The sequence below is a fragment of the Ptychodera flava genome, chromosome 14, assembly GCF_041260155.1.
Source record: "Ptychodera flava strain L36383 chromosome 14, AS_Pfla_20210202, whole genome shotgun sequence".
Classification (NCBI taxonomy): domain Eukaryota; kingdom Metazoa; phylum Hemichordata; class Enteropneusta; family Ptychoderidae; genus Ptychodera; species Ptychodera flava.
In genome coordinates, this window is record NC_091941.1 from 20,914,947 (window position 1) to 20,930,434 (window position 15,488).

At 41.7% G+C, this 15,488-nt stretch overlaps 1 protein-coding gene across 3 annotated transcripts; it reads right to left on the reverse strand.

Annotated features, from left to right (window-relative positions):
* Positions 1–1,430: 1,430 nt before the first annotated feature.
* Positions 1,431–13,351, reverse strand: LOC139149711 (glycoprotein hormone beta-5-like). 3 transcript variants are annotated; one of them, XM_070721607.1, is made up of 4 exons: positions 13,209–13,350; positions 12,744–12,926; positions 10,689–10,931; positions 1,431–2,217 (listed from the first exon to the last, which is right to left on the reverse strand). In XM_070721607.1, exons 3-4 carry the CDS (start codon positions 10,881–10,883, stop codon positions 2,005–2,007), a joined length of 408 nt encoding a protein of 135 aa, XP_070577708.1. In that variant the 5' UTR covers positions 10,884–10,931; positions 12,744–12,926; positions 13,209–13,350; the 3' UTR covers positions 1,431–2,004. The 3 variants fall into 3 exon arrangements, with proteins under 3 accessions (XP_070577708.1, XP_070577709.1, XP_070577707.1); XM_070721608.1 differs by lacking the exon at positions 12,744–12,926 and having other exon boundaries at positions 13,209–13,351; XM_070721606.1 differs by lacking the exon at positions 13,209–13,350 and having other exon boundaries at positions 12,744–13,202.
* Positions 13,352–15,488: the final 2,137 nt, after the last annotated feature.

Consider the following 15,488-nt stretch of genomic DNA (forward strand, 5'->3'; position numbering starts at 1 on the left):
CTTCGTGCACTCTATCCTAATGTACTCGTGTTCCCAATACGGGTTCTCTCTCGTGTCTCGTGAGCGGGTCGGTTAGAATAACGACGGCGTCGTTATCATATGCATTAAAAGAACAACGAACCAATTTCCCGTAATGCGGTTCCCCAATTTCGAAGTTCAAGTCGTCGAGAGCATAAAACGGGATAAAGGAAATAAGAGCACCGATCTAATTTTAACGTGTTCTGCAAACTCAAGCTTTACGATTGGCCGTTGCAAAAGGATTTATTTTTACTGTTCACTGGGGCTCGTTTGTCTCAGTAATGTTAGATGACAGTCAATGACTACATTTTTTTGTCTGGAAACGACACTCATTAACAGACAACATGCAGCACACGCATACATGTTCTTCAAAACACATGTATGTGGACACGTTTAGCTCGACTGTGACAAAGGGTGTTTACGGGGGACGGGGGATCAATACATACCCCGGTCAATGTGCTGAAGATCGCACTTAAACTCTTGGTTAAGGGGTAAAAACAAACATAGGTTTCGCAATACGAACTTCTGGTACATGTGTTGCAATAACTGCACTCGTATTTTGGCTGAATGCCACTCCTGTGTTGGCCAACAGTTAGAACATGTATAATGTAGAATTTGGGATTAATCTTCAAAGCAGTATATGTAATGCGCACTTGAAAATGAATATTTTGAATAATTGTTTAAGGAAACTTCAAACCATTGTGAAGAATAAAATTAACGGTCACCAATTTTTTTTTCGGATCACAGTAGCTAAAGTTTACATATTTATGGAAATAAAAATGGCCGCCATTCTCCTTGTTATAGCCGTGGAAAAAATGTATTGTCGATTTCACTAAACAGCAACGTCGGGAAAATTGAATTTGCTATTCGGGTTTCATAGTGACCTCACGCAAAATACATACCAACTAAGAACAGTAAGATTTTCGTCATTGGAGAATCTGTTACCGAGGCAAAATCTGCCTCCAGTTTGCAGTTGGAGCAAGGTGATGCAATTGTGCCCTTCTCTTGCACTCGTCGAGGGGCGGGGGGGGGGGGGAAGGCAAACATAACAGGAATGCCGACAGCTACCGCTGGTGACGTCAAATAAATCTAAAAATAGGCGATAAGCTGAGTGTGGACAAGGTGGAGTCTTGAAGTACACATCTATTTGAGGTGTGGTCTTGCGTCACTGCATTTGACAATGGTCGAGAACCACCCATACCATTGCCACGTCATGGATGAGGCCATATCGATCGATCCCGACATGCTCTTGTTTGCAGCTGTATCACATGGAGTCATGAACTTGGCGGAGACAATTCAGCAACGTCCGACAACTCACCAACTTTCAAGTTTCTGTATCCAATCGTCGAACTCTTTACGAGAATTCGTAAAACTCGGAGTGAAATAATCCAGCAGAACCGACACTTTCACACTAAAATTAAAGAAGTCCATATTTTTTATTTACTTTCTGATAAACTTGACTAAGAAACTGCGTTGTCTCTGTTCTTTTTCCTCTCCTGGAACTCTGAACTAGCTCATATATATACAGACAGATCCGATTCTAGCTTCTCTGTAGCCATCTAAGCCGGCTATGACCTCCTTGAAAACCAACTCGGTGAAGCAGTCACAAGATATCTCATAAAACTATAATGAGACAACCACTCAAGCATACCGAGGCGGCAGCGCAAAAGGGGAAAACCACATGTTTAAAAGTAAGACTTATAAATAAATAGAAAAGAAATAAATAACTCCTGCCCTGGTATGCTTTCTTCGATGTAGTCTTGCACTGCGTTTACGTGATTCCAAAGTGGCAAAATGAAAAAAAAATGTAAATCTACCGGGTGAAATTATTTCCTCTGTTAGTCGTATCAAAAATAGATACATTGAAACCATGTATAGAAAGATGGCAGTGTTCGGGGTGTCTTTCTATAGCTTAGATTTCGTTTTCCACTCCTTGTAAAGCATACATATATGTATATAGATGTCACTTTTCTTAAACACTTCTCGTTATCTGCCCTTCGCTCTGTTGTCCATACGAAAGTAGTACGCCGTATCTTCGGTAGAGGGCATACTACAGGCACAGGTCACGGCGTTGATGTACTCGTAGGTAGAGTCCACGCCGGCGTCGCAGTCGGGCAGCTCGATCGACCGGTATTCGTAAGAGGCGTAGGTGCAGAGAAAGTGGTTCGATTCCTTATACGGCACTCCCAACTTAGGAACCTGAATCGTTATCAAACATAGAAAATGAAAGAAAGTTAGTTAATGTACAAGGGCTTTGAAAATCTGTATTGTATTTGTTGAAGTGTCCAACCTTTAAAGTTATGACTCACTTATACTTAACCCAGTGAGTAAAATACACGGATGAGTGCATGTCAGAAAGTGTGCATACTATAAGTAGGGACATAAAGCATCATCATACAAGGGACTCTCCGTCAATAAATATACTGAAACTTTGTCGGAATAATCCTGGAAGCTTCGTCACGAAGAAAACTTATTTTTAGCCGAACAGTCGGCTCAGCTGCATACACAGAGAAAAAGCTGAGTTGCACTTTTCTCTGAACTAAGCTGACAGAGTCACATCATGGTTTTGCAGGCCCCCAGTCTCGCACTATCGTCAGTTCCGCCTGAACCGAAACACAGAATCCCCGTTTTACGACGCACCGTTGAGCAAATGAACCCGGACTCTTTAGCCTCTGTTTTCGTTTTTTTTTGTATACTCAAATATAGCGTACCTCCCTCGTTTGTCCCTCTTGGAAGAGGTGTATCTGTTTTTATCGTCGTCCAATAAAACTAATATAGTGTATTGCCGAGCTGTTACACTGAACAGGCAGTACGTGTTAATTCTTGCCACATCATTTATGTGGCCACGAGTAACTGACCGCAGAAGGTCTTTAACCCCCGAGCGTGATATTTTTGAAAAGTTTCATACGTTTGAAATGTTGGCCTGTTGCCAACCGTCGGCAGCATGTACTACCAGACACGATTTCTCCGTCCCATTGGAAATACCAGCTCTTTATATAGCGTTGAAAGTTTGTGAACTTTTCTCCTCGAGTGTGTGGTCTCGTCTTCATGAGCTGGGTAGTTATTAATCTGTCTATTACGATGGTCACGGTCAATTGGTTTCTTATTAGTGTATAATTTGATTATTGATTGTCCTGTGTTCTCAGTCCTGTTGTAGTTGTTGTAACAGGGCCGGGTATCCAATCCAAATTGTTCGCTTGCCTGTCTGATTTTAATGAAATATCATTTTTACTATACCCAAACGGGATTCGATTTTAATGAAGACGAAACAAGATATTTACAAACTGTAACTGGTAATATGTCAGTAGACATTTAAATTGAAGAGTAATTTTGTGACAGCTTTTTTTCTTGGCATGGTGGAGCGATTTGTAAAAGGTGGCATCTTAGCAAGACACGGTGAGCACTCTGGGACGAAACACTTTATGCCACTTCCGCAGTTTTACAATTATCTCACAAACAGACGCATCTACCAACTCGAGTATTGCTACGATGATCGGTAACTGGATGTACCGAGTGTAGCTGATTATTCATACGCGACAGGGGAATGGGCGTTCGCGCACCGGCGGACCGTGCAGTTTGTAGATCATTTCTATGGATTGTAATATTTCCCTGCTGACTACATTTTGTTTGTTAACCACTATACTCGTTTGCCAGTTAATTTGCCAGTCAGTTGGTTTCTTGGTCGGTAACTAGTAGTAAGTAAGTAAGTAAGTAAGTAAGTAAGTAAGTAAGTAAGTAAGTAAGTAAGTAAGTAAGTAAGTAAGTAAGTAATTAAGTAGGTGAGTATGTAATTTATTAAGTAAAGTGAGTTAGTAGGTAAAGTGGTAGGTAGGTAGATAGGTAGGTAGGTAGGTATGTAGGTAGTTAGGTATGTAGTTAGGTATGTAGGTAGGTGGGTAGGTAGTTTGGTAGATAGGTAGGTAGGTAGTAGGTAGGTAGGTATGTCGGTCGGTCAGTAGATAGGTAGGTGGGTAGATGGGTAGGTAGGTAGGTAGGTAGGTAGGTAGGTAGGTTGATTGGCTAGTTTATCAGTTAGTTAATAAGTTAGTTCCTTCCTGTGCCCGAGAAAGTAACATAACAACATTACAACTATTGCCGCTTTGCGAGATCAACTCGGGGGCATCATATCTTTGATAATTAGATGAGGAACAAGAATGGGATTACGCGAATTATCCTGATTGTAAATAGTTGTGAAACTGCTGTCAGTTTCGCCTCGACGATCAAAGGGGGAGTTAATTTGGAGAATTAACGGCAAAGAAGCTTACCGCCAACGCCCGTTTAATTGGATCTGGACAGGAGCAAATTGTACTTTACAGTAGTAATTTTACTCCGACGGAGAATCTATACCGAGAACCCAAAATGGACGTTCGAAGGCCAACTTAATTCCTCAAAAGCCCAAACAAAGTTCTAAACATTTCTGTATCTGATTGAACAGTACGGACAATACGATAACGTCTGCTGTTTGAAAGGAAAACGCACCTAATAATTTTCTTACTGATGTCAGTGAATGCCTCCAACGCGACAGAAAATAATTACAAAGTCTTCTCACATTTTAACGCACACAGTATGGATTATCGGGGAGAAATGAATGGGCCACCTTCATTACATTCTCCGAAGTATATCGCGTGATCTGAAGGAAAGCGCGGAGCAATTCCATTGAATTTGGTAAATTGCGTCATCCAATAGTTGAAACTGTTCTTCCTAAAGCTCAACAAAGGGAAGCGGCGGTTATATTGTAGCGAGGAGACAAGATTTAAACGCAGTTGTAAAGTACGACATCTCTTAGCTCGGCGCGACAAAGCGGACGCTGCCCCCCAAATCGTGCGTTCACTCGCGAAAAATTCTTTGAAGACCCACTGTAGAAATGTGGAGGAGACGCTATTTTTACCGAATCTTTGCACTCTCGGTGCTTCAGTGAAGAGGACACAAATATAAAACCCACGCATTATTTAATCTTGAGTCAGGATTTTCCTTTACGTTCCGGGGCAATGTAATCGCTGACATTTTGAGATGAACATGCTTCAAACATCGATTAGCTTATTTGAAAGAAAAAATACTGATAAGTATCTCAGTGAGTTTTGGGGGTAGATGTAGAGCTGTAGCGTCCCTCTCCCTTTAAAGCTGCCTGTCACATACCGCTGCAAGCCTCTCGGATCATGGACTGCTTGTCAAAACGGTACCAAACATCAATTATATGAATTACGTCATAAATCGTTTCCTTGATTACGGTCGCTCAAGTGTTATGGAACGGATCGGTCGTAGCACCGTTCCGTGCTCTTACATAAGTCATCCATCTTAAAAAACATATGCGACACACTCCCGCCGTATCTTCTGCCGCTACCAGGACAAACAGCGCGGTATCATTAAAATTAATAGCTCAAAGAATTGCAAGTCGCGGCGACGGCACAATAAGTACTTTCAGTCTCCTACGAGTCTCCCACTAATATTAGTCGTGCGTCCTGGAATTTAGTCTACACCCGGTAGATTGATCGCTCAACGAAAAATTTAGCGTCATAATGCTCGCCAAGGGACGTACATCAAAGCCATAGCCAAGGGCAACTCAGCTTTAGTTAGCTTTACTCAGGTACTGCCGTTCTTTGGGCTGATTGTGCAAAGCAATACTTTAGCACGACTTCGACGCTAAGCATTGTGGGTAAACAATTTTGAAACTGTTCAAAATTTATTCAGATGAGTTTGAAAATAAGGGGTAAATGACACGTGATTGGTAATTCGTGGACCTGAATACCATACAGCCATTGGCGTTATTAAACAACTATTTTCCTTTTCAAGCATGAAGGGGGCATTTTTGTCCGTTGGACAGGTACTACGATCGTACGATATCTCGGATAATTGAGCGGCAGAGCAGGCATGAAACTCATTCTTTACAAGGCACGCTATCTGTTGATGGAAAGCTCGTTGACAGCGACAACTCCAAGCAAACGTGGACGCATCAACAAGATCTTAACACGCTTGATAACACACCTGAGAGCGACTTTACACTGACAAAATACGCCCCTCTCTGGTGACACATCTTTGGCTTCCGGAGGGACATGCTGTTCAAACATGCAGTACTCAGAATTTAAAATGGTAAAGGGGAGGACGATTCATAAATTTTCGTTAGATTGTGGCGGTTGTCAAGGCTGCAAAGATTAATTATTTAGGAAAGTGATAAAAATTTCACAAAAGCTATCACTATTGAGTCGTGTAAATCTACGAGGCCAGGGGGAATAATTTTTGCCTAGTCACCTGGGAGCTATGTGCAAAAGATGTGTTTAAACCGTTGACAACCCATTTTTGGACAAGAATCCGAGCTACCTGCTATTAACAGTTCCTGAAACAATTTCATGTCATTATGGTTTACGATATAACGGTAGTATAAAACCAGGTTAGACCAACATGTTTTATCGTCAAAGGCAGTCCGGGAAGGATCTAAACTTGCCCCCCCCCCCGATGACGTCAGACCCAGAATTGACCGTTTTATGTTTTTCTATGTGATGCCCACCGGGACTCTGGACGCTGCATTCATCGCATGTCCCGTTTGACCATTGCTAGTTTCGATCACAAAGTGGGAAAATGGTCAGCTAAACAAGTTATCGGAAACGACAGATAAATGTATTGAATTGCAGTTTGGGGAAGACAAGACGTCGCTAGATTTTTTTTTCAAAGTGTCATATTAAAAGATAAAGTGATGAATTGTCTGCAGGGGTTTTGTAAACGACTTTTGCATTAAATATTGTCCATGTCCTCGGCTTTTATGCATTTATGCATGTACTGACGGGTAATAAATCAAACTGAAAAGACAAAATATAACAATCAAGCACATGTTCCTACGGGAGAGGTTTAAACATATTTTATTCTTGCAGATATTTAAGGTGTAGTACGATAACGTATTATCATGCGACCCCATACTGAGTTAACTCTGAAAGCATAACTTGTTTGTTCCAGCTTATTGTCTATGGCAAGTTTATTCATCTCACCCGCCTCAGCCTACGATTCATACCAGCCTTCCTTTACCAGTCACAAAATATCGCCTTTTTTGCGGAGATTCCTAACTGTTTCAGGTACGATCAATTAAGGAAAACTGGGTCATGTCAATTACCCTAGGCATAGACAGTATAGAGCTAGTGTCTATGCCCACAGGTTTTTTGTCGCTGGTTCCATACCGTGGTCTGCGGAGACGCCGGGATGTCCGAGGAAGACGGACGGTCTGTGAAGTTCACCAGGAGGAACCAAAGCAGATCGTATGGAAGACAAGAATCCCAAACAAGGCATCAACATATCCCCAGAAATATGGTTTTTTTTTGGTTTTAAGGTTAAAGCTTTGTTCCTCTTTTAAACGTTGGTGACCAAGGGCGTTGTTGGTTATTGCGACATGAAGTTGGGGACCGATGTCACGTGGGGTTCTACCCGCCTTTGGCTGACCTCCATCTCCCTCTTCCACCGTTTCCACAGTACAATAAATTACCCACAATTCTCTTTGATTTGTATCCTCGACGGTTACTTTTCTTATAACTTTTTTCAGTACTTTATGCAAACAGTAATGTGCAGCATCAGAATAATTGATAAATAATATCAAGTAAAAGTACGTAGTAATTTCAGCAAAAGTTTCCAAATAACCATTAAACAACCATGGAAGTCACGTTTTGTAGGTACTACAAATGCCATACTTTTTAGGCGGCGAGTTATGACGAACTGAAGGGGTCATTCTGTGAGAAAACTTAGAATTTAATTTTTTTTTGTCATTTTCATTGGAAAAATCAATACCCTTTTGTTTCAAAAAACAGGTGCAACTGGTCTTCCCACTTTCCATCACATTATTCTGTATGATGAGCGAAGATACAAGCAGTGGAAAATTTTACAAAAATGCTATCTCCTCTCTCAATCTTGCATAATTTTCCAAATCATTTAAAATGCGAATTGAGAAGTATTGTGTCCTTAAAAGTACGTTTTCAGAATTTTTACAACTAGTCTATGAATATTATCTACACATGGGAGACCTGGTAAGCTTCTCTGGGGAATCTCTGAGAATACAAATCGCCATGAATTATGGGAAATTTACAGTACTGTGACGTTTCGTCCGTGTCCACATCTTTCTACCGGGGTCCGTGAACGGCCTTGCACACGGTAAGAAACCCAGCTGACTTGATTTTACATCGATGGTTTTTTACCAAATCGAAAGGCAAGAAGAGAAACTCCCCTTCCCGCCCAAGGGGAAGCAGGCCCTCTACACGGTCGGTGACCGCCCTAGCCGATAAGAAAGATCTATATGACTCAATTTATCGAGCGAAATTGAATTTTTATGAGATTTTAGTTCGATTAACTCGGTAATGAAGATTATCTGCTCTCCTAGGAACACCAGTTATTAGCATTGTGCCTTTGTTTGGGCTGGCAGACAACACCTGCGGCAAAGATAACTGGTACACGAGATACGAGTAAAATGATTTGAATTATTGAACGAACAAGAGAATTCACAAGGAGTTAAATCAAGATTTTTTTCCAAAAGGCGGTGTAGATATTTTTTCTATCTTTTTTTTAGGAAAACGCCTCTTTCCTTTACTATAACCTTTTTGTGTTTATTTTCCCCAGGATTGAAGTTTCTGTGTTTAACATCAAATATTTTAAAATTTTAATGGTTTTTTGTCTTGCCAGGGGCCAAAGCAAACTCATTTAAAAATAAACGACATGTTTATTGCCTGTCGTGATAAATCAATATGTATATCTTTTGCGCCAGATTCATATTTAGGAACAGTGAGGTGTTGAACAATCTATCGTAAAACTTGTAAAAACGTGATTTTGGTTTTTCGGAAGGTATTCGAGTCCCCCATTGTCCTCAAGTTCAAATGTACGAAATGAATTTGATTCGTAGAGTGGTGCGTGGACTAAAATAATGGAGAAATAGCATCTCTATGGCAATTAAGCCAGAAACTCCTTGTAAATCTGCACGTCGTACAGTTTTGTGTTTGACGTGAAAAACTTGTTCGTTGCGGTTAACCTTTTGAGTGCCAAAGTCAACTTTTGTTGCCTTGATGGAATATATCACTAACAACTTTTTTAAGATATAGCCATTTTTTTCAGATTTTTCCCAAAATTTTGGTCAAAAAATTGTGGCAAACGAAAAGTTGTGGCCATTTGTTCCAAAACTACCAAAATAAAATACAGCAAACTCAAAAAAATTGGTAAAATGTTACACTGAAATTTTGGTGGGAAAAATTACAGCACTCAAGTGGCTTTGACTTTCCATTCCCCGCTGTGAATAAACTGTATACGTTTGTACTTTCTCAACGTCAAACTTTTTGAATAACCATTGTTGTTAAAAAAACCCGCTCGCATTTATACGGTATCGGATCAACTAGTCTCAGACGGAAAGCCTCTTTAGTTTCCCGAATGCCTGTAATCTCCACCAACCTAGGGCGTACAAGTTACTTATCTCTTCGATTATTGATTTTGAGTGGTATATGTCGGTCGGAGAACATTTCAAATCACAGACAGACAGACAGATTTGGAAGAGGGGAGGAAAGTTACGGAGGGAAAGGTGAGGCGGGAGAAGGCAGGGTAGTGTCTGATGTCTTCAAGTGAAACTGATATTTCTTGTTTTTGATTGTGACAGTGACATTGACAGCTAGAGAGTCTCAAGGATGTGGTAGTTGCGCCATTCATCTTATACAGAAGTCACCATGTTGGCAGCGACAATCTTGAGTACTAACAAAAAGTTCTGGACAAAGTTGAAATTTTCTTTCTGCGCCCAGGTGTACTCTCCTTCCAAATTCCGCGTCGTAAATTTTATTTTAACTGCCGCCAAAACGCCTCATCAATTCACGCTTCCTCAACGTTGCTGTCAGAAAGTCGCGCGTGATGTAACACTGGTATTCGGGGTACATGTTGAAACGAAAGAACGAGGATGCACTGACGTTGTCACGTACTTGTTTTAGAGCCAAGCAAACACAATAAATCAAGAACTTCGCTCACAAATTTTATGATTCGGACAAATTGCTGAAATCGTAAAGTGAATTTTGAAACGCTGTCTACATTTAGAGCCTGTAGAATGTGATACCGAAAAGTTTACAAAAGTTTGAGCGCCGTAGTTGATGAATTCAACATATTCAAATTCCACCTTAGGTTAAACTACAGTCACATGCGTCAATATGTGGACTGGACCCGTTTAGCTTTCATAACTTACGTAACCTTCCACCGATAACAGGCGTTGTTAATGACTCCAGGTGTTCCTTATCGTGTTTGCACGCAAATAACGGACAGTTCGGAATGAAGTCGTTCATATGCCAGGTTTCCCGTTGTATAAACAGAGTGCTACGTTAGGACAACGAATAGCGACAAGTGCATCGGAAAAAAAGAACCATTTAAAAGTGCAAAAGTAAAATAAAATAAAAAGTGGAATTTTACGACATAACTTATTAACCCTTTGAGCGCTGTAATTTTCTCCCGCCAAAATTTTAGTGCAAACTTTTACCAAGTTTTAATGAATTTTTCTGTAATTTTTTGATAATTTTTGACCAAATGGACATCACATTTCATTTGCTACAGTTTTTCTCAAAATTTTGGAAAAATTTGAGAAAAATTGACTGAGGTTTATTTCATAAATGGGACAAAAATAGACTTTGGCGCTCAAAGGGTGAAGATAGATTGAAGAGCCAGGTGGAACTACCGCTGCTTACCTCGACCGTTTCGCACATGCCGTAGCAACCGGCCACATAGATGACATGAGGCCGGCAGCCTTCCTTCACCGCCGTGTGTTTCATCTTTGTGTGTTTGTAGCACTGCAGCGGATCGTAAGCTCCGTGTCCGGCAGGCAGCGTACTTATCAGAACAACAAGTCCAGCTACGAAAATCCTTGAGGACACCGCTACCATCTTCTCTTGCCACTTTTTATAAATTCTCTTCCCCGAAGTTGTTTCGCCCTGCAGGGTCCGAAGAGAGGCAGCATGTGAACAAATATGGAAGTTGAACGTACATTTATATTAAGCGCGCATAATAGGATTTATTACCGATGAGATAAGCACGTTTTTTTATATCATATTTCAAGCTTGTATCTAGTCTCGCGGGAAGTGCCGAAGTAAATACAAGCCTCGTCAATAGGCGATACATCACTCCAAGCCGTTTGGGATAAAAAAAAATCAGGTTTCAAATTACAACACTGATAACTATAATAAGAACAGGAAAAAGTGATTTAGATTACAGAGCAAAATAGTATAGTGATGGGATATCGACACTGTAGGTGTGATTATGCGATCCGCGGAGCACGACGACCTGCAAGAGGCGGGAAGCCAGACAATAAATGGATAATGGAAATATGCTGTTTCATAAATTGTTCGCTGTTGTCTATTGCGGTGAGTTTATGGCCAACAGGTCACAGCGCTGGTAAAACGACACGCTGGCATCTCACTGGCCCGCCAATCACTCATGCCCATGGTACATATTTTACGTGACACTCCGCATGAGAGACGGTATAAGTACATCACCCACGTTACAAGCTGCCTCAGTTACGGAGCGTTTAAATCTTTTTCCGCCAAGATAGAAAAAAAGGGGTTTTGGACGAGCTCGGATTACGACCCAGTTCAACGGTCGCTTGGTGACAGAACTCGGACGCTGTATTGTCACTTCAACCGCTAAAAGCCTCTCATCCTGTTTTACGCAATCGTCGAGGATATCCACAAAGTTTTGTTGTCGCTTTCAGCCAGTTGTCACGGTAACGCCTCCATGAAATATTCTGATGTGGTTAAAGTGGTAAGATTGTTCATTTGTATACACCGTCTCTTACCGATCGCTTGACCCGATTTGAGCAAAACACACCCTGTCAATCAACTTGAAAAGCCAATAAAATACAGAAATATTGGGCATTTTATTTTCATCCAAAGCGGTGCTAATCGATTACAATCATCACCACATTGGCTTTTAAGCGTAAGATTTGAAATTGTTGTCCTCTTAGTGCTCAACCCATCAGTCGCTGATGCCAAATATCCGGAAAAGATGGGGAAATCGACTCGATTGGAAAACTGGTGGGCGAGAGTTCCATGCTAAACAAACACGTCTCCTTAATTCTCCGTCGCTGAATGCGCTGTGTTCGGCCACGTGCCGTAGATACCAGAATTACACGGGGTTGCCAACTGCCCTAGTTCAAAAGACCAACACTCGTCAGACCAGCACTTCGCGGTAACTGACATTTGAAAGGTTGAAAGATCAAATGAAACATCTTTTCCCGCCTTCATGATGCTCTCTCTGTCGCTCCCTGTCTATCTGTCTCAGTCTCTCTGTCTCTTTCTGTCTATCTACCTCGTTCTATCTCTCCCCGAGGTCCTGCCAAGTAGAAGAAACCAGTTGACCATGGCGTTCATCGGTGTGTACACGTAACTTCCTCCTCATCACAGATTAGGCACAAATGATAACAGATTCGCGATACTTCGAGTAGGAAGAAAATTATTCCTTTCTGAAAGCCCGAAAACGGTATAAACTGAAACTAATATCATCAAAGCTACCACGTCTTGAGGAAAAAAATCACGCTTCAGTTTTGAAATGGAAAACTTCTTGAACGATAACATAATTATTCTGGAAGTGCACTGACTTGCCCTCGCCACCTGTCGCCAAAGTGACAAAGTAGAATAACCGCTGTGACATTTGGAGATGATAACGGCGACACCTGAGCATGAAAATTCTATTTCCCGCGAAAAAGTTTTGAAAAATGGTGCTAAGTGAAGAAGCGTTTTATACCTTACCTGAGTTTCAGCGTGAGGGATTCTAGGTCGGAAGTGTCAACTGTAACAAAGTATTTCCTCCACTGATAGTTCTCCGCCTCTTTATATGCGTAATAAGACGGTGTAGAAGAAAGACACTTGGATGCAATGTGCACTTTTTTCCTTCCGCGATGTATAGGGACAAACAGTCCCTATGGTTAATATCTGAAATGATTTACAGGCAAACCAACACAACAAGATATTAATCATCCGCCGCGTCCGCCGCGGATTGTGTGTCCAGGTAAACCAAGGCACCGGCGGCGAAGAGCCGGTATGAAATCTATTACTTCTAACGAACAAAGGGGATGTCGAGAGCGAATCTAAAATCCTGCCTTCCAGCCCTGTAACTACCGAGAAACGCCACGGGCAGTTGCTTTATGAATCGACGGATCGTTAATAATGCCTACCCTGTTGAGAAGAGCGCGCAGGTCTACTGAGGCGACTCACCTGTTAGATTCTGGTTGGGATACGTGACCGTCGGCTCATGGGTTTGTGTGACATGTTTCAGCAAGATATGGACTCCCCTTTTTGGCGCCATGCTAGGGGAAGGCACGCCCATGCATGGGTGGGTGGCTTGGTTGCTACACAACAACCTGTTGTAGTGGTCAGTTGTTGAGTAGCGCATACAACCTGACGTGTGTAACCTATACGCATGGCGTGAATCACACAACCTCTATTTGCTCTGGTTAAAAATAACAATTCTTTTGGCAAACACTCCATATTCGTTTGTTCCGATAAAATCTCTTCCCATTACGCGGTTTTCTCCGTATTCTAAAACACACTTTCAAGATACCGATGGAATGGAGGACTGGTAAATTAATCATCTCATCGTCCAGAAGAGCCAAATTTGCGCAATACCCAAATTTATTGACATAACTTGGCGCTCTGAAAGACTTAAGAGTTTACTCAACTAACATCCTTTAGAGATTTGGACCACTCCCCAAGCGGATTATTTTCGGCCGGTCGTATCGCAATACAGACCTTCATTCGTGACCAGCGTAGCAATAATCCTCCTAATATGCACTGATGAGGGACGCCTCAATACGAAAATACCGAACTTTTCAACGGTAAATGGCGTCTGTAACCATAAACTTTTCTCTTTTTCTCATTCACATGAAAGAAGAAGTAAACAAGGGGATAGTATGAGCACACGTTATTTATCTCAATTCAACATCGGGGAATTGTGCCTAGACTTATTAAAACACGCACTCGTTTACCCGCCGCGGGGGAAAAACCCGCCTTTTCTCCCTGCGGTAGTCCGACTCCGCTGTGTAAGCCTGTCTTATTCTTAACTCTTCATTTCAAAACTAGGCGGACAGACTCGCGATTTACCGCTCACGTTCCGCTTGGCCCGAAACCTTTTCATTAAGTTCGACTCTCCGCAAGAACAGAATCATGACCGTCTTAAAATTCTTTCTGGCGGCGCCGCTGCTTTGTACGAAGCGAAAAGGAACGCGCCCCAGTGTTTTTGCTGCGCTTATTTAATGACATTGTAACACAGCGCAGTCATGCCGGAGATGCTGCGATATTTTTATAAGCCTTTATTAAAGAACGTGGGGATTTATCAATTTGCTCCGAAGCTCTAATCGCGTCGGATTATACTCTTCTAGAAATTTATGGTGTATAGAAGAAAATCAAATTAAGCTGAGAGTAACAGGGAAAAATGAACGACAATGTTCACGACGCATTTGTCTCGTACAAACAGAATTGCGCCGCGAGATTCCTTTTTTGTTCGGTTAAATGAAGAGTCTGACAAAACTCGTCTCGATTTACGATGGCAGAGAAAAGCAATATAGTCAACCCTCAATTGCACTTTGGACTATTCACAGTAGTTTCCCCTGATTTTAGAGGGGTCACTTACACTTTGAGATAAACCTGATGCGTCTAGTGTCTGGCATACCATGGATGTACAAATATCCATGGGTATACAAAGTATACGCTGTGATCACAACACTCAAGTCGGTGTGTGCTTTCGGTCTGTCCTGCGGATTTCTGCGACAGGTTGAAGGTACAGATCAACGTCAAAAAAATTCTAAACAGCTACGTGACGCGAAGATGAAGTAGTATATGGAACAAGTGAGGAAATATTCACGTGACTCCATGAACGGAACTGTGAGTGTGTGTGTGTTTTCTTTTCACCACACATGTGATAACAATTGGGATGAAAAAAATTGCTGGACGATTAAATGTTGACAAAGGTGAATTAGATGAAATCAATTCTGGTCGGAACCACAGTCGCCGTGATGGAGTGACTGCAAATGAACCATACCTCTACAAACACAAAACCACAAATGTTACCTTTGGCCATCATTTGCGCTACGTTGTGTTGAAGTCATCGCGAGTACAGAGAATCATAGTCAGGCGAAGAGGCTCAGCCCTGTGTGTCCATGGAATCTCCACTTGCCGGCAAAATGGCATGAATTCACGTTGCTAGTTTGAGATTCGTCGTTCGCCAATGATGACCGCTTTACGCAATCTAAAGTTTTGACGGTGGAAGTGCGTGGTTACACACACAAATTGCAAGCTAAAAGCTATACCGTAATACCTAAAATGTTTCCGCTCATTAGGTGGGCCAAGTCCCATGCAGGATTTTTAAAATTCTTTTTCTAAAACGGTTACCTCACCGAATACGTATGGCGGCAAGCTTAACTGTAAACTTTGAGAGTTAACGTATTTTGATAGCGCAGTACTTAGTTGGTCCAACTTACAACCTGGGTGAGTTGGTTT